This window comes from Chamaea fasciata, unplaced genomic scaffold, assembly GCF_029207755.1.
Source record: "Chamaea fasciata isolate MVZ Bird 193981 ecotype frontalis unplaced genomic scaffold, bChaFas1.0.hap1 SCAF_3, whole genome shotgun sequence".
NCBI classification, from domain to species: Eukaryota; Metazoa; Chordata; class Aves; order Passeriformes; family Sylviidae; genus Chamaea; species Chamaea fasciata.
The window spans coordinates 41,291,098-41,318,005 of NW_027094088.1; the positions used below are offsets into that span (position 1 = coordinate 41,291,098).

A 26,908-nucleotide genomic window follows, 5' to 3' on the forward strand; every position below is an offset into this window, starting at 1 on the left:
GCATAAATTTAATCTTGGATTTAGAATGTGTTTCAAAGACAGTGTTGTAAGAAAAATCCTAGACTTTGTTGAAAAGTGTAAAAAAAAAGGAAGAGAATGTCATACATTACCCATGGATTTTTTTGCTACTCATGCAGCAACCTACTATGCTGAAAAACTTCTGGATTCGTGATATGGGTCAATCTGTGCGAGCTATGAACACAGGCTTTGAGATTTGGCATGGACAGAGAGTTTTATGGTAGAAAATCCAATTTCAGCACTAGGGTCACAATGTGCCTCTTAGAGTCTACAGTTCAAAGAGAGCTAGCAAGAATGAGTCTGAAAGCAATTAAAGAGACAAATATTTATTTCTTCATTCCCTACTTCATTTCTGGAAACTTGGAACTTATTCAGAGAGGCCTAAAGTCTTCAAAGACAAAAATTAAGTGCCTAATTAGACATAAAGTAAAACAGCTAACTAGAACTAAATGGCACAGAAAGAAAATGAGTCCTTTTTATTATAAAAGGTAGCATTTCACACTGTCCACACTAAGATTGTTTTAGTCAACAAATTTTAGGTAAACATTTTTTGTACCAAGTCCAGCAAAATGGAAATCTTAAACCCAATTCAGGTATATTTGTCCAACATCCTTAATAATATTTATAGAAACCTCAGACTGTCCACTTGTAAAAGGGGTAGAAATTACAATATCATGTGTATTCAGTTGATCAAAAGTCGACTAAATTCACTTGTAACCATAGGCTATTTAGGATGCAAAGAAGATTTGATATTAGAAATGTTAATATTCTATATTTTCTAGTCACAACTAATTACACAAAGAACAATCACAGTTCAAAACCAGGATACTGGTTACCTCCTTGGTCAGACTGTCAGCTCCTACACAGGTCTTGTTAAAGGTTCTCTTAAGGAAGTTCGAGTAACCAGTTAGGGAAACACTTTCAACTCCAATTTACAGTATCTACAAATGTCACACTAACACACACCAAGTGGCTACTTCAGCCACACAGAAGCTACATCGAGCACTTAGATAAAACGGGTCCTACACCCTTGAAGTAGAAAAAAAGGCAGACAGAATTTTCAACTCTTTTTTTACAATAAGGTTTTTTGGTTTGCTGTTTCTATGTCCTGTAGGAATGTGACTTTGCTATTAATCAGTGTAGACAACTTATTCCTCTCTGTCACATACTTCAGATATTGTGAAATACAAAAGGCAGTTTAAGGCCAATGTCTCTCAATTATATTCTGATTATGCCTCTTTTGGCTTCAAAATCAATCACATTTGTTAACCACGGGGTGCAAGAATTGCACATGATAAAATAAACTCCAAGATTACTGAAGATGCAGTTGTTTCTCAGTGGAAACTTACATAACCTATTTCCAGAATGCCCTTTTTGAAGATAATGCTTTGTATCCACACTACTGACTTTTTATGCGGCTTATTCCAGTAGACATTCATTCATATAATCTTCAGAAATATGTGACTTCTTGATACTATTAAAACTGTCCCAGTCACACAGTAAGCCATCTGTCAGGATGTTATTAGTTGAAAAATATGAATGGACCATTCAATGCCACATTCAATTTTGTTACAAAAGGAAGCACAAAAGTATATCCAGTCTCAACACTTCAAAGGGAAGCCTCCTAAAAAGTGTCCCAAAACTGCATTTTGTCATAACAATACAGTGTAAGCAAGAGTCCAAAACTTGACTCAGTTTTCCTAAGGGGACAGGAAGAGCAATGAAAGTTCTCTACAGACATAGGACGAAAATTATGCAAAATTCTGACCCAGGAGCCACACTAAAAAGTATTGACTGGCACTGTGCCCACCATGGACCACATGCCAACTGGAGAAGGATGCATGCCAGCTATTCAGCTTCCTTTGATGACCCACTACATGCCAAGAATTTGGAGTAAGGACAAAATCATGCTTGCTTTCTTGTATCAAAGTCTTTCTTTTCTTGTATCAGCACTAATTCCAAACAAATACTCTAATGCAAAAGAGAAGACTAAAAGGTCTTGTGACTGCACCTATTTTTATACAATTCAAAATCAACTTTAATTAGTAACCCCAAATAAACATATTACTATATCATATATATCATGACCTGAGATGAATATTAGATGCATTTTTTTACAAACAAAGCAAAAAGCTCTTCTTTTGTATTGCAAGCTACATTTTGAAATGGTGTTTACCAGAAACTTGAAAAATATGAAAATGTCAAGAGCACAATACCTACTGCCAAACATCCAGCAATCTGCCAATAAAATCTCTAACCGCCACACATTATTTGAGCCAGTATTTCAAAACCAGCCAGAAGAGTAAATTCCTCTTGTTCTGAATTTGAAGTGGACCAGAAACTCTGTATCATGTTCTGATAATTAACCTAGAAATACCTAAAATAAATTTAAACAACATTCCTACCCAGTTTTGAAAGGACATGTTTGCTATGAACCTGACCTCAGTCCAGTTTCAAAGGCCTACAGTACAAGTTAGCAATCATCCATCTCTCCACAAACAGCAAGACAAACACTCTGCCAACAGTGCAGGCATTACTGAATTAAAATCAGGTGCACACTCAAAAGAGTAGCAATACACGTTTACTCAGGATTCATTTCTAAATAATTTAACTGACATTGATTCAGAAGAGAACCTGGCTGGGGAGGAAACACACACACACAAAGGCTCCGGAAAGTTCAAACTTCAGTTGAACTACTTCTCATTTTTTATTCACCTGATTGGTTCATAAGAACACCATACTAAAAGATTCAACACCCTGTATTTGAGAGCTTAAGGAAACTAATTTATATTTGCTACAAAGTTCCTAGTAGTCAGATATATATATATAACACATACTGCTATACTACAGAGAACACCATTCTCCTCATCTGTGATGGCACATGACAATTCAGAGTCAAATGTTATGGAAACCTCTAGAAACAATCTTTGAACAATTACTTTGAGTGCTAAGATTTAGCTGCTCTGGGATTTTTCAGACAAAATAATCATGAATCATATATAATTGCTACATGTGAATGAACTATATGAAAGTATCATAGATCCCAGTAATGCACATAAGAGATCAATCCTACACTCCTCTGAAAAGACACTTTTAGGTACAATATGAGTAGTTCTTATACTTTAGAAGGAAAATAAGCAAAAACCACTCACGTATTTGTCATCTGATCCACTGGCTATAAAGCGTCCACAGGGAGACATTGCAATTCCACATGGATAGCAGCGGCTACTGTGCCCTTCAAAACGACGTTCACACCTACAAAAGAAGTTTCAGAGGTATTTACACCAACTAAAAATTACCTCTTTTAACTGCCATTTTCATGAAATCCGCCTGTTCTCATGTTTTTTTAGTCTACAAATTCATTAAGCCAAATTCACAAATTATGTTTTAAATGTATCGGCAATAGGATTTTGTCAAAAATTAAAGACATTAAGGAACATTAATGACTAAAAATATAATGAACAGACAAAACTGCCCCAGGACAATAACCAAACCCAAGATTTGGCCTTGTTTAGTTTACAGGGGTAGAAACATCATTAATAATTAGAAATGAGGAGCTGTGATGCTATCAGTTGGCTAAGGGGAAGGTGTTATTAAAGTCTGCCCCATGAAGATTTATGAATCTCCCTCAAGTTATTTATATCAAATGAAGATGCAGTATGTGGAATCATAACATAAATAATTATTGCTTGCTTTTCTCAGACCCAAATCTGAATATTTAATCTTTGTTGCCTATTTATATTTCTACTCCATGTATTAATATATTTTATATGGTAAGTCAAGAAAGACAATATCCAAATGACACTCCAAAGTGAAAAATCTCTCTCTCCTTCTCTCTCTCTCTTTCTGTCCTATAACTGTAGATAACTTCTTAACTACCTGTGTTAAAACAGTCTAAAGGAAGGAATGGATTTAAAATTAATGAAAGGAATTAATTTCCTAGTTTTCATGTTAATATTGCAAGAAGCACTGTAGGGTAAGTTTTAAATAGCTGAACACACTTGGGATATTTAAAAATATTGATGTTTTTAATGAGATGAAGATTAACATTCACCTAAAAACACCACATGGTTGTAAAAAACCATTATATCTTTGCAGTCATCAGAAAAATAATGTTAAAAATATTATTTAGAGTTTCCTCAATATTAAAAGACATTTTAATACAAGTTTCAGCACCATTCAGAGCTGCTATTTACATATGCATACTTCATTTCAGAAATTTAGTTTTATACCTTTGAGATATTATTTTAAAACAGACTTATAATAACCTACATTCTTCTTTTGTCTTTATTATGAATGCTGTCAACCTACCCATCTTACAAAACAAATTCACATACTTCACCATAAAGCAGATGTCATATATTCTTTTTCTTTATTTATTTTTAAATGTATGCTAGGTCCAGGAACAAATTCGAAATAATAAAATCTCCTGCCAACTCCTGTGATATACACTTTTTCCTGGCCAGTGAAATCACAAAAGCTATGTAAATTCAATCGACTGAACCTATGTGCAGAAAGCTCTAAATTTTTATACCATATTGTTCTGTTGCAGACACGCATGTAAGTGTAAGAATGTACCAAATGCCAAGTTGGTTTCATTCATCCGGGTGAAACAGACATACTTTAAAAAAATATTACTTTGTAACCGATCTAATTGCTATCACTTATTAAAGCAAAAAAGAGACACTTTTGAATGTATGAAAATACATCATTTTATAAAGCTTAACTCTGAACTTTACTGTATTCTATATAACAAAACTACTAATATTAACAGATATTTTGAGCACACAGTAACCAGACACTTCACCTCAGACAAGTTCTACCTTAAAACTGCTAAAATAATCCAACTTCAGAGAACACTACAGTTCAAGAGAAGCAACTTACGAAGACAGCCAATTGCAGTGACTAAGATGCAAAAACATTCTTTAACTTCAGTTTTTTCACATGAATATTCAGAGACTTTCAGTAACCAATGGCCACATTTGATCTTTTTCAATAACCTGCTTCTGTTCAAGCTTCCTATTGACAGCAAAGGAGGATACTAGCTACCTCAGTCTCCCCAGCATTTTCCTCCTCAGTTAAGCTTCTAAATATTATTTATTGTGTAGAGCAAACTTCTCCTACAAGTTAGCCTCAAGTCCCAGTTGCACTGTTTGCAAATTTCAGGGAGATTTTTTTCCCAAGTTCCTTTTCAAAGAGAATTTAAGGAAAAAATTCTTTTTAATCTTATACTTGTAAGATACATCAGCATAATGTGAAAGAAATTTCTTCATGATAAAAATAAACAAAATTCATATACACTGTCCCTCCCAAAGGGACACCATTCTTCCTTAAGTAAAGCACTGGTCATCAGGACCACTTCTAAGTGTTTAAGACCTCGTTGCCAGGGCCTGTAAAAGATAATTTCCTCAATGGGGGTCTTTTTCACGGAAGAGACTCCTAATAAAACACTGCAAAAAACTTCCTTACAAAAGAAACTCCGCTGTATTTGTGACCAATAACTCCAATATTTCATCTATAAATAGATACATAAGAATTAACAGGATTCCAAGGTTTTCACTGATCTTTGCTCTGCTATATCACAGCAGCATAAATCAATGTCTCAGTCATAGGATAGTGCCCTTTTCCTTGGGCTAGTGCAGCCAGAGTAAAGACCAATTATTTGGTGTTATATATATAAACTAATATATAAATAACCAATCCAATAACCTGGTTTCTATTTTCTTAATTGTTTTCTTGTTCAACTCTTCCATTATATCAAGATATATGTTCCATATATCAAGTTCAGCTACTTCCCTAACCTCTCAAAATCCACTTTAAAAAGACATAATAATAATAAAAAAAAAAAGATTCCAATTAAACTTTGCACAGAATTAAGTAGAAATCTTGTTACTCAATCTATAAACTCCAGATATCTACAGGTATCACAGCAATGGGAAAAAAAAGTGGACAAAATATCATAGAATTATTAGATAGATACTATGTGTATGATTTTAGCTTATTTTAGGGATTGTCTTCTTTCAAGCATTTTTTTTTCATTCTACTTTTTTTAAGTAGCAACAGGTGGTGATCCAAATTATTTTGGATATTGCAGGCTTTATGTGGCCAGCTGGCATGCTCTCCAGCCTCCTAAGAATGCTTTTCTGGTCAGAGCTTTTCAGGGGTTACCATGACAAACATCTGGTAATTGCATGGGACAGAAAACAGCCAAGTTTTCCCTATGTTCTCCATTCTACATCTTTGAGTCTACATTCCAAAATATGGATCTTTTTATGTTGCAAAAAACCTTGAATAATATTAGAAAAAAATGTACTATTTTTTTCTGTCTTTGGAAGAGAAAGATACTGGAATGAGTGTCTCTTTAAAAATAAGAGAATTCACTCACAAAGACGTCTATTTCATTTTACTTGATGCTTTAAAAAAACTACAAACAAAAGTTTGGGGGTTTTTTTAAAACCACCTTCATTTGTATTCTGTTACTTTGTGCCAGTGCTCTAGTGTTTATTCACAGACTCTTCAGTACCAGCAGATTTACTAAGGCTCTGCAAAATGTAAGCACAACTTGACAGTAGTAGTAGCTACCTTAGATGTACAGTACACATGGGTTTCATTTCATTGAAACACCAAACTCTTCACATAGGACTTCCTAGTGTTTACACCATAGCATCCAGCAGGGACAACATCCCTGTGCTCCCCACCCTCTATACTTTCATGCACCTCCAGTCGCAAACTTGGAGGAACTCCAGACACTCTTTTATCCCTCAGAATCCGGATAACTAGACTCAAAGGTTACAGAAGGAAAAAAAATAAGGAAAAAAAAAAAAAAAGATGGCAAACCATGGGAAACTTATGTTCAGAAGAAACCAAGAAGTAATTGAATTCTGAGTATGTGTATATTTGTATCTTTCTTAGGATGATGTCAAGCAGCTAGTTCACAGTGAAAAGAATCTGAAAATTCAAACTGCATGTCTGACCCTAAGGTCTCAAAGTGCAGCTATGAGAAAAGATATGATATGAGTTCCCTGTGGCTGTGAGAATTCTACTAAAATATGTTGCCAGAGGAGCTTATGATCTAGTTGCACAGCATCATAACACTATTTGGAGATTTTGCCTTAATGTCTAATACTACATGCAATTGGCAAAATCTTTCAGAGGCTGAAAGAAGGTGAAATTGATTTTCTCTGGAATCATACATCAAAGTATTACTGTGCAGCTGAGTACCCTGCTGAAGCAATTCAGTATGTGCAAGTAGTTTAATATTCCTCAAGTCTTCACAGTGGTCCAATAAGCATCCACTGCCTTTTTCTGTTTTTTTCAGGAAATGAAAAATGGCTATTTCAGTAGCAAACAGCATATTTCAACAGCTGAACTTCCATTTCTCAGCTGATCAGAGTGTGAGTCAGAGACAGGCAGCTCCTGCCACCATAGGTGTTGGTGTGCTGGGTGTTGGGAGCTCTTCCTAACACCTTGTCCCTGCTGTTCTTATTACCTGCAACAGTAATCTAGCACCTACCACATCTACCTCCTCACACTACCATAGTAGTGATGCCTTGGGAAGGCTGATCTGGAACAGAGACTGGACAGAGCTAAGAGAATAAAGTAGGTATTTATTGAAAGACCTTTAAGGATACACCTTGGGCAGTACAAGAGCCTGGCCAGGGCTATACCCAAGGTGGACCCAAAATGGTCACAAAACGGATGACCAGTCATGAGGTCTCACACTTTCATAAGTTTTGGTCCATTTACACAAAGGAGTTAGTTCCCAATGACAGCTTCAGATTATGAAGCCCCATCCTTTTCTTCTCTCTTCAGTCCACCATTGTTTATGCTTTTGGACCTGAAAACTTGTAGCAGTTGTCCTTGGTCTCTATCTGGGAAAGGATTTGTTTTGTCTACCTGCTCTGTGAAGAGAGCTTACTAACACTTAATGTGAGGCTCAGAACTACACCCCTAGGCAGCACAGAACCTCAAAAAACATGAAAGTTAAAACTTAAGGCATCAGTAGCATCCCAGACTTCCAAACTGGGCTGTACTAACTCTTCCCTGCTCTCTCCATTTCTGGGTAGGTAATAAGCACAGGACATCTGACAGCACAGCACAGCTGTCCCTTTCCTGCCTTCTAAATTAATTTTCAATTTCAGCTGTTACTGTACATCTTGCTCTCTTAGTCAATATCACATCAGCTCCCCCAGCAAGTTTCCCATACGCTACTTTTTCTGTGGCAAGTAAAGAAAAAATGCTATTTTCATAGAATCACAAAGTGACAACACGGTTGAAGTCGTTAGGCAGCTCTGGAGGTCATCTTATCCAACCTCACTGCTCACAGAGAACCAGTGTGGCTTTACCAATGCTAAACAGAGGGGAGGTATCACCTCCTACAACCTGCTGGCAACACTCATCCTGATACAGCCCAGGACATCATAAGCCTTCTTTGCCTCAAGGGCACATTCCTGGCTCAGGTTCATCTTGGTGCCCTTTTCTGCAGAGCTGTTTTCCACCTAATGGCACCCCTCAGCATATATTGGTGCCTGGGGGTTGCATTTGGTGCCAAGATGACTTTGCACTTCCCCTTGCTGCACTTCATAAGGCTTCTGTCAGCTCATTTCTACAGACTTCTACAGCCTGAAGCAGGAGCAGAGAGTGCATGGGTGGGATTCCAAGGCTGGTCAGGGCAATTATGGGCCACTGGTGAAGCGAGGGTCCTCACAGTGCAGCCTGCACCTTGAGAAAAGATGCATCTGAAAATCTGAGGTCAAGTCAGGTCACACAATTACTGACACAAAGAAGGAAGAAGCTTTATTGCATTATGGCTTTAGCCATAATTTACTGATGAGCAAGGAAGGTTCACATAAGTGTCTAAAAGCTTTACAGGGGATCTGAGAGGTGCCATGGGGAAGAAAATTTTACACTACTTCACATTCTAAAACTTTTCTTGAGGAAACAGACTCATTGGAATGAACCATGAAAGAGAAGCTGCAGAAAACTGGACGCATAATTGTCCTCATTATCAGCCAGTCATATCTGTATTCATGGAACTTTGCTAGTGAATGTGAGCTGGTGTTACTAAGTGTTTATTCAACATTCTAAATGCATTTAACAAAGCGAAGAGTGCAACTCTATGAATTTATAGTTTCCTCCTAACTGAATGAAAGAAATTTCCTTTCTTCTGGACATTTAAAGCACAGAATTATCTAATCTACAAGTAGGAGGAAGTGAGAAATTGAAAGGATCCAGACTGGTAAAGCAGAATTTAAAGCTTTCATATGAAATTTAAGTGATATATGAACACATTAAAGCAGCTGGTATTTAGCCTAGTCTGATACTTCCTGTTGTTATAAGTTTACTGTGTAAGGGAATAGAATGTTCATTATTTCCTAAGTTTCTATGTTCTTTCTATGTACTGGTTTTACAGCACTGGTATGCCAAAGTACATCTCACTGCCCTATATGCTCATAGCCACTTAACATAGGCAGGACTGGCAGACAAGGAGGCTTAGTGTATTGAAATTTTCTGATATATCTGACCACCATGGTCTGAAGGACTCAGAATCTTGTGTCATTACAATCCAGACGTTTCTGGGATATTAAACTTAATTGGTGGAGACAATAGGTACAGCTGAGTATAAATCAATGCTAGATTCCTGACTTCAGGAAGAGTAGCAATGTCTCCAAAATACATTCAATACCCACAGCAGTATGAGAAAGAATGGTAAAGTTTCTTGTGTCTTACAGATGAGTGAGTCTACAAGGTTTCATCACAAAGAACACTTCAACTCCGGCAAAAATGTAAGAATGTATTAACTTTTTTTTTTACTTCTTGATCATTCAATGCTTTTCTGAGTCTTTTCTGGGAATCCCAAACCTGGTGACTATAATGTTCTCATTCAGCTTTCCACAGCATCTCAGCCTAATTCTTGTGTTCACTGATTTCCCCTCGGACATAAGAAAAAGTAATTTTACTTGTTCTCCAAGTAGTCATTCTTTTAGACAACATGGACATAAACTGCTCTTCAAAATGTCTTGGAATTTGGTCAAAGGTCATTATCTTACCCTAAAGCATGTATTTCTAAGGTCTCGATCATTATCCTAACCTGGAAAAAGGGTAGCCATAGTTTTCTTCTTCCAAGAAAAACTATTTTCCTTGCTTCTTTGGTCTTAAGTCTGTTTTGTAGATCATCTGGAGCTTTTCTAAGCTTTAGTTATAAATGAGGAGAATGCAGAAGTATAAAAATATTCAAAATCTTCAGATGAAACTTCACAAATCCAGGCATTTCAAAGCAGAAGTCTGAGTATATCCAAAAGCCACTAGCAGTGTCCAAGATTCCCTCATTTACTGGCAAGATGACCTAGCTGTGTGAGGTTGGCTGACAACATCAGAAAGTTAAAATTTCTTTTCTTGTACCACCTTCAGAGGAGCCCATGAGACTTTCTGGCACTCTCTGAAGGAATCTTGGAATGCCTCCAGATCATCAATAGTGAAAGAGACAGACAAATTCAGAGCTTTAGCCAGAAAAGATTATGAAAATTGAAGTTGCAAAGTAATTTCACCAAATTCAAGAACATAAGAAAAGTTAAATGAATTTTCACTGGGAAAAAAATTGTAGTTTGATAACACAGGTTGGATAGCAAAATTCTGGTAACTCAGAGCAAAAATATCAACACATTCAAAACTTATAAAGTTGTAGGCCAGGTTAACCTGCTTGAAGACATAATCTACGCAGATCAATAAAAGAACCTGAGCATCCTGCTGTAACTCCTCAGTCAATTGTGAGAAAAGTAATGCATGTCTTATGAAAAGGAAGCATCATCAAAGAAACTGAACAAAAAAAACCCTAAGAGTCCAAGGAAATTGTGCAGTTATTCTGCAAATTATTTTCCATGCTTTCAATAGCAGCTCTGAAGAGCGCTGTGCTGGAGGGAATTTTTCCCCTTATTTAATAAAAATTTTGTACTTTGCAGAATTTTTTAAATAAAGTAACAATGGATACATTCTCAAGGGTAACAAACAGATTAAAGAAAAGCAAAACAATTTTCACTGTGGACATCTAGGGAAAATATTTAGAACAAAATTAACAAACAATAAAGTGGAAGTCTTGTAATTAGTGTTACTTTCCACAACACTGCAAGGAGTATAAATGAGAAGGTGGACTTACCTTTGCTATATTTCAAGAACACTGGACAAAGATTTCATTAAACAAACCCTATTCTGGCAAACCCAAAGCAGAAATAAAGATAGGTCATCCCAGAGGGAGTGGAAACAGTTGTTGATGCATGAACTTTAAAAATCAACAACTTTAAGAGATTAAAGGTACGGGCCCACCATAAGGGTGTTCAGGAACTAATCTCCCCTGTAAGAACTCAACAGTACAAGGGATGGACTGGATTTGATTGGACAAAAACCTATGAACAAAAAAAATAAGCAAAAGTTTTCAGTCTGTGTAAGTATAGTAGACCTAACACATCAGCAGAGACTTGTTCCAAGTTCTAAAAAGCTTTCCAAACTTAGACATTTTAAATTTATTTTTGTGAAAAACACCTGGTGAATACATAGGAAAAATTGAACAGTTTTACTCCTTTTGAGGACTGAGGAACAGATTTTAAAATATAGAATACTCAGTCTCTGGTCTGAGCAATGGCAGAAAATTTCATTTTAAAAATGTGGGGTTTTTTCTATTTTTCCTTGAAAATTGCTAGCAAGGGAAAAACAATTTTTTATTTTTTCTATTTCTTCTCCACAAGAGCTAATACTACTGATCTCTGTGTAATGTGTAACAAACACACACATATACATAGTGCCTCACAAGCACCCTTAAAATATCCGTCATTAAGGACTTGAACTACTTTTTTGAAACTTGGCCAATAGAACACAGTGGACACTAGAATACACTGACCTATCCAAATTAAATATACAGCAAGAACATACATAAAATAGTTCCTTCTTCTCAAGACATAGTCATTTAATTGATTGCCCAGATTTTGCACTTTAAGTATTTTACCATTCACTGACTTTACTTATATTAGTATTTAGAAACAAAGAGACAGATAAGTGATCTGTGTAAAGCTTTCTACTTTTTCATTACTCTTCAGCAACACAATTTGAGCAGCTTATTAGAAAAACATAAGAAAGTAACATATTCCAACCCCAGCATTCTCTAGTTTCATTACTTTCTGGCATTGAGTGAAGGTAATACAGCAATGATTTTGGAAAGAACACATATGCCCCCTATAGATTTAATGTATTCTTACCACAGAAAGATGGAAATAAATGAAAGGTTCATTAAGCATTGTCCAAATAGGAAATTCAGTACTAGAAAAATTATATGACATCTTTCCATAGACAAGTTTACATACACAGAAAGCAAATAGGAAATTATTCTTTAAAGCCTAAACATCCTCCTAACAAAACCCCTTTCCTTTTACACATAATTCTTTTGGCCTGCACAGCAGAGTTTGCCCCAGCAATTACTTTTCCTGAGCAATGTTCCCTCCTTGATGTTCTACTCTTCTGTTCAGAGGCTTTCCCAGCACTGAAAGGTGTTTAAAAACAGTGTACATTTAATTCTGAGTTTATGGCAATGTGTTTTGCAAACTTATAGCACTACATACATGGTTTATAAAAATGTTGTTGCAATTGGCTTATATTTTAAAAGACAGATCATAGATTTTACTTCTTTTAGCAGTAATGGCATGCTGTTTTGTAAATACCATTAGCATTCAGTTCAGTGCACTACTATATATGTACGATTAGATCTACAAAGGTGGGTAAACAAAGGTGATAAATCTTAAATATTTAACAACTTCCACATAACTAACTATAATTGAGGGAAGAGCACTTTGGTCTTCTCTAGAAACTAGTAAACTTCAATTAGCCTGTAGTTCAGATTCCACATCTAAATTTCCACTGGTATATGAGAGCAAGTATGACAATTCTGAATAAAGATAAAGCATGGCTTTTTATTCCAAGGTACCTAATTCATTCTTACCTCAGTGTTCTTAAATCCCACAGTTTGATGCCATCACCAGCGGCTGTGGTCAGGAAAAGGTTGTAAGCTTCCGGTTGCTGAGTACTAAAGGATGATCCCTGTAAAACAATAAATCAGTTTCAGGTAACTATTCTCATGGCATTAAGTATTTATAGAATCATAGAATATCTTGAAATATGGAAGAGATCCATAGGAATCATTGAGTCCAACTCCCTGCTCCTTGCAGGATTAGGCCATAAGATTAAGAGCATTGTCCAGATGCTCCTTGAGCTCTGACAAGCTTGGTGCTGGGACCATTACCCTGGGGAATCTGGTCCAGTGACCAATGACCATCTCAGCGGAGAATTTAGTCCATCTAAGAAATAAACAGTAAATGTTTATGAGGTTATGTGAAAAAAAAGCTTGACTGCACACACACAAAGAGCAAAGAAGAAAGTGTGCATGTGGAGGAAGTCCCATAACCCAGTGAGAAAAATGGAGCACGGCCTCAACTCCTCTCAGTGCTGTCCCAGGACAGACATGAGCCTTTTGGTCCAGGGGTGACACCCACCAGGATGGTCAATGAGACAGGCTTTCTGGGGCATCTCACAGACTGATGGGGATTGCTAAAATCAGGGTATGGCATCCATCATGTGAAGCAGAGGAAGATCTTTTTGTGATTGCACAAGCCATTATGGGATGTTCAGGGAAGAAAATAAGGGCAGTGAAAGGGAGGGAGCAAAGGTTAGTTCAATAATTAATTATAAGACACAGTTAGCCATGGGCTGTGTCCAATTTCCACTGACTTCAGTAGCAATTGCATTCATTCATCACAACACTAATTTTGGCATCATACTTTTAAATAATTAAATCCAGTTTTAAAACCTCTGATATTTTAACATCCACATTGGCAAATCCCAGCCTTTTTGCCGGCTAAAAACTTTTCTCTCCAGGGAACCAAACTGAAACAGTTAAAACATTTTCTTTCCTTTCCTTACCATTCACCTTCTTCATTTGGCTGAATATATCACAGAAACGTCAAGGTAATTTCCTGCAATCAGTATTTGACTGCCAGGAATCTTCTACTCATTATGAAAGCTGGTGCATAGTTTGCTCTAAGAGATGAATCAAAATGTACTGTGCAACACATTTCCCACAAAGTCTACACATTCTCACAGTAGTTCTGTATAACTATATAAAAAAAAGAGCAATGCAAAAGACAAAGACAGTAGGAGCCCAAAGGACAGTATTCATTAAAAGTTACAGAGCATCTTTTTTGAAATATTTGCTCACCATCCCTTGCTTCAGTCAGCACTGGTCACAGAGTCCAAAAAAAAAAGCTCTACAGACATATACACATTTACTTAGTCCATTACTCCTTTACTATAGAATACACAGAATACAGTAAAAAACTAAAGGTAAGAAGTGCAATCCATTCATTCCTTCTCTGCCCTGAAATTTTGTCAGCAATATACTTTATTAATACATATATACATATACTTGTATCTTCAAACTACATTCACTACTGAATATTGATATAGAAGACAAGAAAATATAAGCTAGTTGGGATAATATGCAAGCTGAATTTTATTCATCACTTTGTGTTTTTATAGTCCATCAATTTATGATAATCTATTATTTATGAGAATCTGATGCAAAAAGTAGCATATTCCCACACACTCTTGAAACTTTCATTCTGATAGACAAATCCCTTTCTTCTGCCCCATCAGTCTCCTCATCCACCACTGTAATCCCTTCTCACTTCTCTCTAGATTAACTACATGGCAACTTTCACATAAAATTTCGCCTCAGGGAGGATATGGTTCTACAGATTCCCCCTTTCCTTCATTAATTCCATATGAGCACCATTTATGTCATCCAAGAAGTGCAGCTGGCTTATGCTAAAGGCATCGATCAATAGACATATCAGAAAGCACTCCATATCTTCTGATGATCTTGTACTTTCCCAACATTGTAACTATGGTTAGGAAAATGTTAACTGACTGAAACTTCGGAGTTACCCATTACATTTTTCAGTGTTCACATCAAGTAGACATCCTAACTAATGGACCAAAGAATTTTGAAACAAATTTGAAAAATTTGAAATTTTTGCTGTTTCTGTGAAAATGAGTGTACTCTATAACTGTGTTAGCAGAACATAATACCACCCAAATATTTGTGAGTCACAAGGAAAGATACCTGCTAAAAGAATATGTTTTGCAGCATTACAAATATATTATTAACACTAAAGCTCTGAATCTTTGTGGTCTGATCTCAAAATGCCATCTATTTTGGTATCTCAGATGTTCCTAAACTCTTAGGAAGATGATTTTGATATTTCAATCAATTCATTTTACTATGTCTCTTAAAATTCAGTATAAAAAGCAATGAACTGTTATAACAAGCTTAATCAACACACTGCAGGTTGAGATAAATTTCACACACTGGCAATTGCAAACAATCTCTAGAACAGAGAACAAAAGAACAATTTAAAATCAAAGTCATTACATGGCAAATAATATATACTTGCTTACAGCTGTTTCTGTCCAAAATCAAAAATAACAGAACATCATGCTGATCATCTATGTTTTTAGGATATCCTATATATTTTATAATTTGCTAACAGGTTTCTCCCACATTTAATCAGAACATATTTTCCCTATTGTCCCCCAAGAACCTCAAAATAGAGTTTTTTAAATTCATTTAAAGAGTAAGTTTTATGATTATGCCCACTTACTATTTGTGGAATCACAAAACAGTCTTGGAACATGAGAACTGATTTGCATGAATCTAAGCTAGAAAATGCACTTCAAGAATATCTATATACAGCAATCACACAATGAGATTGGAATAGTCCAAAGGAAAGCCTTCATTAATTCTGGGGTGTTGGTATTGGATCTTCAGCATGAACTGTTTCTCTCCAAAGATCTGTTCCCATTGAATCATGTCTCATCACAAGAGAACCTTAGATTCCAGTGTGTTTCATACTTTAAACAGGATGTAGTTTGCACACAGGATTCTGCACATTTTTCTAAGTCTATAAAATATTTTAGCATATCATCTTAAAGAAAATGCAGAGTTATATTTGCTTTAATAACTTTAAACTATCCAGTGTAATAAAATAGTTGATGTGTACTTTTGCTATTGATTTCTCTAAAGTATTAGTTTTATATAACTGAAAAAAAGAGAACCTTGATGTATAATTGTCCCCCAAAATGGTTAGTTTTCTTTGCTACACCACATACATCTAGGTTTTTTCCCAAGTGAGTACTTACCCACAGCTTTAAAGTTTTTCTTGATTAAATAACCTGAAGGCACTAACTTGACCCAGCAAAAAGAAAAGCCAAAAGTTTAAGCCTATATGTGTTACAAACAGTAAATAGTTAGCACAATTTTAAGTGTTTTACCAGATCATATCTATAAGGAAAACCCACAAAGAATTCTACAACAGTAATAACAAGGAACTGTTTTAAACCCACAGAAACAAGGATTTTCCAACTGGGAATGAAGCACCATATTCAACAGGACCTAACACAGCAGACATTCCAGAACATACGGTACCATAAAAACTACAAACACTCAAATCAGTCTTCAAGGAAAAAAGGAAGAGCAAGGATGAGGGGGTTTTAGTCATCTATTCTATTGTAGTACTGAGAAATATTTTTTTTGTTGCTGTTTCCAAAGTTTCAGAATAAATCACACAGCGTCACATTGAGCTTCAGAAGAGAACACTTACATAAGAAAAAATTCCTGTTGAACTACGGTATTACAGTCTACAACGATTAAGGAAAAATATAATAAAAGATAATAAACACTTCTCTAATAGCAAGATCATTCAGTCAGTCTCATTGCTCCCTCCTTTACACTAGAGAACAAATGAAATCTGTATGGACCTATCACACAGATTCATGTTCTTGCCCATCCTCCCCAAATATAATAACTTACTATCTATTCTACTTTTAGCATTCGATTTCTTTGTTGATGATGTTGTACTGGTACGACAAATAAAATAAAATTAAATAAAGTATATACCTTATTTTGGCAGATCTGATGGACTGATCTAACATGAGCTTCCTGTATCACTGCTGTGCTGCAGCCTGCATTGAGGTCAAAAACTTCCAATGCTCGGTTGCTGCCAGCTGTAAGTACAATATCTGTCCAGTTTTCTGTGTTAAAGTTAAACTTATGTAAAGGAACAAAAGCATATAGACAGATAAAAATACAGATAAATAAATATATATATAAACTCTGTTGTATTTATTGTTCTATGAGCAACACCAAAAATTTTACAGCACTAAAAATGTGTGTCTAAGGATGAAGTTCATCACAAAAAATTACAAGTTTTTTACTTGAATAGAAATGGTGTAGTAAATATTCAAATGCTACTTACTTTAGGTGATGTCCATGTCATTAAATCCAAAGAACTACAAAGAAAATAAGAAATACAAAGGATACAAGAATAGAACTCATTTACTGCTGAAAGGCTGGTAATCTCCATTGTTGAAGTCATGGGAAATTTCTGTACCAATTTGCAAACACTCCTCTGTTTGTATCTGCAAAGAGTATCAAATGAATGCTAGTGTTAATGAAATAAGTTATGATTTGTAGTCACCAGTATACTCCCACAGGAACCACAAATCAAAACACTTTCTTTCATCATTAAAAATTAAAGCGACAGATTTTTTTCCTTATTGTGGAACTCTATTAAAAAGCTTGGCAACCAAACTCATTTGGATCAAAAAACCCATGACATTCATATACAGATGACTGATACTCCATCAACACGAAACACAAAAAATAACCAAGTATGTATACTGAAAATATTGAAGAGAAAAAAAATCTGTAAAGTACCTATGTTCAGAAAGCAGATATGCCAGTGGTTTCAGTGTAGCATTTAATGTGCTGATGATAGAGCAATCAGGAAGAAAATGAGAAGAAAACAGTGAGGAAAGAGTGAAAACAGTGAGGAAAGAATAATTTCCACTTAGATGGGAGGAGAATAAGGGGCTGATCACACAATACCAAAGAAATTTTTCTTCCCAACATACACAAAACTCTTTAAGGTCCTGTGGGTTACCTGCCAGCTCCATACAGAGGTGCCAAACATGCCCAAACCTCTAAAATGGCTTCAGACTTTTTTATATTACGCAACACAAAACTGTGTTGTTATTCAATATAATTAGAACTTTCTGTTTACTGAAATATATCCACATAGGCAACATGAACATATTCTTACAGTAAACAGAAAACAGAACTCCATGGATATGGATATGTGGGGCAAGAAGAGTGTTATTTTCATAGAAGTCATGTAAGGAATACAGAGTTAATAACAACTGTACTGGGTCTGGTTGGGGTAGAGTTAATTGTCTTCATATTGGCTTGTATGGTGCTATGTTTTAGACTTGAGATCAAAACAGCATTGATAATGCACCAAGGCTTTAGCGATTGCTGGACACTGTCTGCATAGTGTTTAAATAATTCCTTGTGTACAGTTAATATTATACTTGCATTTTAGCATGTCTGTCTAATGAAAGTGCAAAAGTCCATGCCTGACACACTGTAGGAATCATTACTGTTTCTTTCCAACAATACTAAAAGTTTGCAAAACTGAGATCATTTGACAAAAGCAATATGGTTGTCAGCCAGATCTGTTCAAAAGAAAAATGCTTAGTGACTTGGTTTTTGCCTTTTGTTATTATTCTCTAACAATGTTCTGTTGATTTTTTCAGATGGACGTCAGAACTACTTTAGCAGCGATGGTGAAGCAGAAGATAATGTACAGTATTTTGCAATTTAATCCAAGAGTCTTTTGTAGTTTCCAAAAGTACTTTATTCAAATAAACTAAAAAATAAACTTCACTAGACTTCAAGAGCAAAAGATTTATCTCTATTTTTGGGTAGACCTACCCAAGCTAACTTTAAATAAGCTGACTGATATAACAATCAATTGAAGGCAGTATGAAGTTTTCTTTGGTCCAATTTACCCTGCTGAAAAGACTGATTTAAACAGTAAAGTTGTTCACAAATGCAAGAACAATTGTTTGAATTGGTTGAAGTATCTTGCTTCTACACAGCTGACTGCTACACAAATAAATACCTCACAAGGAATGGCCTAGGTAGAATTTCACACAGAAAGCAAATCAACAAACAGTAAACTGAGATTCATCAAATACAGGTATGAGAAAACTGAACCAAAGTAACAGAGGGAGGAAAAGAGTACACACTATTAAAAAAAAAAAATAAAAAAAGAGGAATTTTAGTATATTTAAGTGGGTTTTTGGGGGTTTTTTTACACAATGCATTTGCTACATGTCCTATACATGTTCAATTCAAAGTGCAACTCATTTAAAATTCAGGCAGGTATTGTGCACACACTGAGCTGGACACTGTACACTCATTCCTGTCTCTTAGAAATTGAAGTTTATGTAGCAATTTGGGTTACCTTTTTATTGGTTTATTAATTCCTCCATAAACTAAGGATTAATGAGTAAAATAAACTAGGTAAGCAGATTATGGAAGAAAACTATTACATAATTCTGTCTGACCATTTAACATTTCAGGGAAGTTCCACATACCAGATTCATGCCTCATTCCAGGAAAGCACTCCTGTTCCTAAATACATTTAAGCTTGTGCTTAGTATGTTTTTCTGTGCAGCACCAAAACTACCAAGGAAATAGAGGAAGAAAATAGACCAGTTTTTCCCATCTAAGGATGCAGACTAGTACTGCCTAATATCACCAACAGACAGGACATACCATTCACAATATCAACTAAAACTTCAGTGTTGTAGCACTAATTCTTTTTGTCCCTACATTAAAAACAAAGATACTTTGCAAGTTGCTTTTACCATTTGTTCAGCTTTTATCTTCTGTAATATTTTTGCCCCCTCAGCTCACCTCACCACACACAAAATCCCAGATCAAACTGGAAAAGTGCTTTCACTGGTCTGTTAACAAGAAATGAACTCACCGTTTTAGGTCATCCTTGGTTGTGTCTAGATGGAAACTTAGGAGACGAAATTCAGCTCCACAACACAGCAATATGAATGTATCTATAAAATAAAACTGTGCAAAGCGTACAGTCTTATGGAACTTGTCTTTACCCTGAAACATAAAGACATTTGTTAAGAATGGATTCAAACATAAATATTTTTTGTCTGAGATTCCCGGTGTTAAGGCAGAGCCTCCCTGTCATCCTGATCATAGGCGAGGAGGTTAAACTATTAAATAGTGACCCTTCTTATTTTTGACATCTATTACTCTCAAAAAAAAATATTTCATTCTGCTTAAATTAGCTGGCAGTATATCTGTAGTCAATTGAATCTAATATAATCTTGCTTCATACTCTGAATTTCTTTCGGAATTGGGAAGTAGACTAAAGTCAAGTAGAGCTGAGCCAATGAAAATACAACATGCAGACCAGATAATAAAACCAAAATTTCCAGACATACCCACTAGATTTTTTTTTTAAATAAGGTTGATTTCTTTTCCTAAATTAACATGAGAAAAATCTAATTTGGAGTCAATGGAAATCACCCAGATCATTATATCTGTGGGAATCCTCACTCAGTAGTTCTAGAAATTGGTTCTTTTTACAAAGTTTTTAAAACAGAAGTAGGTGAAAGTACAAAATAGTGTTCTCTGTGTCCAAACCAACGGAAGTTTCCAATTACCAGAATTAGGGCAGGTTCCTTATTGCAGACTGACCAGACCCTTAAAGTTCTGTCTTCTGATCCAGAAACCAACCACTTCCTGTCATGACTCCAGCCAACAGAGTTAACTGCACCATCATGACCTAATACAAATATTAATGGAAATATCATAAAGCTCATTTCTTGCATTAATAAATGTCTCTGGAGTTACTTGTATTGTTTTAACATAATTATGCACAACATTAAAATACCTTCTAAGTATAGGTTTCAAATGGTTGAATTAAAACTGGTAACAGTAAACCAGCTATTGAAATTTTCTTCCACCAAAAACAGCAGGAAAATGTCTCTCATTAATAAACTGACAAAGATAATTCCAACTCTAATTTTTTAAAGTTATTGGAAGAGCACTTTCAAAAAACATCCTTGAAATTAAATTTAATCAAAGATTCAGTATTGAAAAAAGAATCTGAGTATTATATTATAATGAAATTTTATATTAAACACGGTCTGGAAATCCCTTAAGACATCAAAAACAGTTGAAATACTTTATTTATTAACCTTTTATTACTGAGCTAGCTATCTTTGTCAAAACAAAATGAGCATGCCACTTCAACGGCTTGTTAAAAAAAAGATTTTAAACTTACAAAGGAAGCACTTTAAAAGCCAGAAACAACGTTCAAAAGCTAAAATTATTAATTTGATCTAACATTATGTTGAAGCGGATAAAAAACATTGAGAAGAATATGCCAATCAAATTTTACAGACTTTGATGTATGTTATTGCAATTTGTCAGATGAATTTAATCTAGCCTTAAAACGTTCAAAGTTCTTATGCTGCCCTCTTGTGCACATTTTATCTTTAGTCAACAGAAGTTTTATATAAAAAAACAATTTGCTTTAAATTACGCGAAGGCTATTAAATATATCACAGTAATTGAGATATTTCATTTTGTAGACATATGTCTACAAAAAGTCTTATAAATTAGATATTTTAATTCTCAGTTACCAAACAGTTGTAGAATTTTCACCAGAAAAATGCACAGGTACTGCACAAATACACATGTAAGTATTATTCTTATTTTGTTTGCAACACAAAGCTTTATTTAAAGGCTTTAATTTTCTAAAAGTATTTGGAAGCCTTGAATAATCTGCATTAAGGAAAAAAAAAACCAAACCACAAAACCAATAAAACAAACAAACAAACAAAGAAAACCACAACAGAATATACAAAACAGTTTTCCAAAGTAGTAAGTAACCTGAGAAACTTTAGGAAAATCTGAGGTTTGGAAAATTGGAAGAGCCACACAAAAAGCTTAAGAATCTCTGCTCTCCAGGCCCCTCAGTCCCAAAGCACAGTGAAGGAGACGCCAGCTGGCTTGAAAAAGCCCAGTAAAATTCTAAACAGCATAACTCAGGGTTCCCCAGGCCTGGAGCACACTGAGAAGGATAGCAGCTGGTTTTGTAAAAAGACTTCTTCGGAAAGGCCATGCTGGCTGTAACTCTTTACAGCTCAACATTACCTGCACTTCACTACAGGACACAGACACCTGAAGAGTCACCACTGAAGAAGAATGCAGAACTACTTAAAACTGTAACCAAAACCTTCAGGGACCAAGACTGAATAAATTAGGCTAGCAGGAAAACTGTTGTTATACCATTCCTCTGATGCTGCCTTATAAAGCCATGACTTTTGACACACAACAATAGTCAGATGTTAATGCTGCCTTGTAACTGAAATTTTTTTGCGGAATAGATACAATTTCCATTCCTTGAAAAAAAAGAAAATTTTACATTGCCATTGACTGCAACTCTAAGTAAGAATAATGCATCATGGTTTTTCATGAAAATGCATATATTGTGACTCTTCTAAAACAGGAGCATCAAAAGTAGAAAGTAAACAAATGACTGCATGATAATCTGAATAGCACAGAACAACAATGTGAATGAAAAAAAGTAGGAAACTAATAGTTTGTGGTTCCTAATCCCATGCATAACTTTACCTGGCACCTCAACATTTATCTTGCTTTTGAAAAGAACTACATACACAGTAGAATGCGGTTTACTTGTGCATCATAAAAAAAAAAAGACACAAAAAGACACAAATGATTAAAGGCATCAATGAAATAAATCAGTGAAAAACTTAAGAACTTGCTATTGTAGAAGAAAAAGACCCCATTACTCCATCCACAAGATATGTTTTCATCAATTTCCTCACACAAGAAAGATCATATCAGTAATGTTGCCTCCTTAATGTCACAATTTCTTCCACTAAATGTAATAATAATTACTCAAAAAGAAAAACTCTTTTCACAATTCAGTTGACAGAATTATTTACTTAGAAATAATTCTCTAAAATATCTTCAAGTAGTCTCGTTTTAATACTTGTTAGGGCCAGCTAGTAAAAAATTCATTTTCCATTATGAGCCTTCACAGAAAATTTATTTAGAAGGACTGATTTAAAGTAATTTATAACATTTAACATATAATATATAACATATAACATAGGCATAAAACATGTAACATATCTATAACATTTAACATAGTCATCATAACATTTACAGTTATGAATTATAGATTTTTCCTGTAGAAATTCAGATATAATCTGGTGTTTAGGACTCACTTAAAAGCATACATGTTTACACATGCATACACTTTTGCAGTTGTGGATTTCTTCATAGGAATAGTCTCTCTTTGTTTAAACGGTTATTCTCCAGAAGTCTGGAGTTGCAAAGCAAACACATCTTTTGCCAAGTCATCACAGTCCATTCTTTGGCTAATAAACTATCAGAATAGACTACTAAAATGTAGCAGATATATACTGTAATTGAATCACCCAGACTGGGCCTCATCCTGAGGCCTGTAGGAGTTTGTGGCGCAGGTAGAAATTCAGTGCCAAGAGTGTGGTGCACTACAGAATTATAGTTTAAGGTGTCAGCAAGGGTCAGAGGGTTTTCTAGTAGTTAGCAAGTACAGTAATTAGTATGGGCACAGTAGCTGCCTTAAGAGTTTATTCAACAATGAGTGTTTGCATTCTTCCCCGCACTGTATGCCAGTGAGAATAAACCTGTAAATGTAAACTGTGTAAAACTGTATAAAACCTGCCATCACAGACAGAATAAACGGAGAACATAGCATTAATCATATTGATCGGATCTGCGTTTTGCTCTCGCCCAAACTCCCCGTTCATTTTAGGGTCTCCTCGCTAGTCTAAAATATACACATGCATTATTACTACAATATATTTCTTTCATTGTTTCTCTTTAATTATTGTAATATACATCATTATGAAGATTTCAATATATATCTCCATAGCTTACTTCTTACCTCACAAAAATTGAGAAATGGGAACACCTGGTAGTCAGTTTAATTCTAGGACAAAATTAGGCAATCAGAAATAAATTTTTCATCTTGAATTATCAGTACTCTCTGTCTTGCTATCAGGGTGATGTAACCAGAATCCATGCCATTTTAGATCAAACTCAACCATAAACTATGTCCTTTATAATGTAATTCATAAATTTACCTGAAAAAACATTATGCACATCAGTGAGATTGGAACTGAATATCAGCACAGTTTTGTCAGCCTGCCCACAAGCTAGCAACTCTCCATCCCCTATAAAAAAGAGCATTTGATGATTTACATCTGAAAGCAAAATGGAGCTAATATGCTGCTTCTTTTAATCACAAAAATTATGTATGTCATTACAACAAAACAAAAACCAGATATTCATATCATATGTTTAACACTGATTTTGTATGAATATCACAAATTAGTGTTGCAGAATTTGGTAGGATTTTATAAGCAAATTCATTTCTTGTCCTGACACATTCTCTAAATAACAAAATATTTAACTCAAAAAAAAAAAAAAAAAAAAAAAAATTTTTACTAAACTGGAGTTATTTAAACCTGTGTGTGCATGCATGGGTGTGTGAGAGACAAAGAGAAAAAGAGAAAGATGATTCTTCCTCAAACAGAAAGATTTATACTTAAAATGTACTAGCAAAACTCTCTAGGGAACAGAGATGGCCAGAATATATTTTGGCAAAGTTACTGATTGCATCTAATTGCTTTTATTTCCTGAGGATGAAAGTTGTTCTTGACCTCAAAATACTTACAAAGATTTAAGTTTTTAAATATTTTGAAAATATTTTGCCTTACAGGTGTACATTAACATAATTCTATATGTGGTAGAATGCTTGATTGTTAGGAACTGACTAAATCTATTGCAAGAGTCAGCTATCCAAAGCAGTTAAGAAAAATTACTCTCTTTGGATCACACAGAAGAATTACTTTTTCAATATTTCTATTTATAATAATTGAATAATATTTATATAAGAAATATTAATATTTTTAAACAGAATTTCAGTATTTAATACACCCTAATGAAACTAAGTAAATGTGTTAGAAAATAAATTCCTTAGTGAAAGAACCCTTAATTTTCAATTAGTAGTGGGAAAGTCAAAGAACAAATTCAAAAGGAAGCAAGACATAAAATCAGAATTAGAATCCTGTTGCATATGTAGTAACAGCTTAAATGGTTTTGCAAGATAAAAAATTATTATCAAACAGTATGCATTGTTGCCAGAAAGTTTTCTGTGAATTTATCCATAGTAAATCTCCAGTCTTTAGAAACTGCGCCACGCAAATTTTGGATTTCTTTCTGCACACTGACACAACGGTACTTTTTATAAAGCCTGTACTCACCAGAATATTGAGCACAAAAAACTGGGGTTGGTTTACAAGTAACAGATATCTCTTTCTCATATTTGACTGGAGGATAACTTTCCAATGGATATTCTTTATTTTTACTTCAAAGAAGGAAAAAAGAAAGAAACCATTTTCATTTCAGTTATGAAATAAATTTGCTTTTGGAACTATTCTAGACATCTTTACATAAATATTTGCTGGGAAAAAAAATGTCACATCCAAGGTAAGAGCCAAATTAATTTTAAATTGTCATATTTAAACTGCTCCTACAACTAAGTGTGTGAATTCACAAGATCAAGAATTAACATTGTCTGGCAAAAAAAAAATTTCCTAAGTCACATAGCTAACAAAAATATTTGAAGACTGTAAACTATACCTTGTTTACAAAGACCCTGTTACAAAATGCAATATTAACAAAAAAAGCAATTTTACTAAAAAAACACACAAAAAACTTCAAATACTAAGTTGCTTAACCTATATAAAGCAGTGCTAAACCAAAGTTGAAATTATCTGACGTACTCATGTAAAGGCTTCCTACGTGTACAATGCTCACAATACTTAGTCTTGAGCTATTAAGTGGTTTTCTTAAGACTTTAACACCTCTTTTTAAATGAGAAAAATTATGGCATCAATCATTCCTTACTGTCCTGCTTGTACTGCACAAAGCAAAGACTCTATATAATAGTAAATAGAAAAAGCGTGCAATATCCCCACTTAACATTCCACACAAATTAACATGAAAACACCAGCTTTAGAAAAACACTTGTTCTTTGTGACCAGTGACAAAGATTCCACTGGTCAATTTGTACATGCTCTGTTTAAATCCATTAGAATAGGTTTGCATTAACTTAAGGCAACAAGATTTTAGGGGTGAATGAGGGACATGATCTGAAATCACTTCTCCATGTGCCACATTCAGTTATTTTTCAGACTAGAACTGCAGCTTAAGAATATGTTGGGACTTAGCTTCCAACCTTATGTAGCATGTGTTCTTCCTACCAATACAAATCTAAGAAAATAGATATGTATATTTTCTTTTATATGAAGCACCCAAATTTAATTCACAGTCTGATAAACCAAATCACTTGCTGCAGTAATAAATGTTCTATCAAACTTACCAAGCCTTTCAGGTCTAGTGGCAACCCTTATGTAAGAGACGGTCCGAAGATCCCTCATCTGCCTCACGACCATCGTCAAGGACAGAGACTGAAACCCCTAAAAGGGACTTTAAAATCTCAATACAGGAGTTCTGGCCTGGCTGAGGTGGGATGTTGGCCAAGTGCTGCCTGCAGGTGTGTTCGATGGAAAAACCCAGCACCCATATCGGAACATCAGAACCTGAGCAGAAACAATGGGCAAGTCACGGTGAAGTGACTGTGCCTGCTGACTTGTACTGGTTGTCACTGTACCTGCTGACGACCGACTTGTTCTGGGTTCTCTAAACGAACACACTGCAATGATTTCCCCCACCTGTTTGGCCAACTGCCTGTCGCTTCGGAGAGGACTATAAAAACCCTGGAGACCCCCGCTCACTTTTGAGATCTCCCCACTGGAGAAGACCGCGTCTATA

At 35.1% G+C, this 26,908-nt stretch overlaps 1 protein-coding gene across 1 annotated transcript in view; it reads right to left on the reverse strand.

Annotated features, from left to right (window-relative positions):
* The window catches only part of WDR27 (WD repeat domain 27), a 96,879-nt gene that overhangs the window by 47,483 nt on the left and 22,488 nt on the right, over positions 1-26,908 (reverse strand). Inside the window, 8 exon segments of the mRNA XM_066180427.1 lie at positions 3,171-3,273; positions 13,001-13,098; positions 17,012-17,133; positions 17,435-17,532; positions 19,950-20,083; positions 20,653-20,774; positions 24,154-24,243; positions 25,336-25,439. Coding sequence (XP_066036524.1) covers positions 3,171-3,273; positions 13,001-13,098; positions 17,012-17,133; positions 17,435-17,532; positions 19,950-20,083; positions 20,653-20,774; positions 24,154-24,243; positions 25,336-25,439 — 871 coding nt within the window.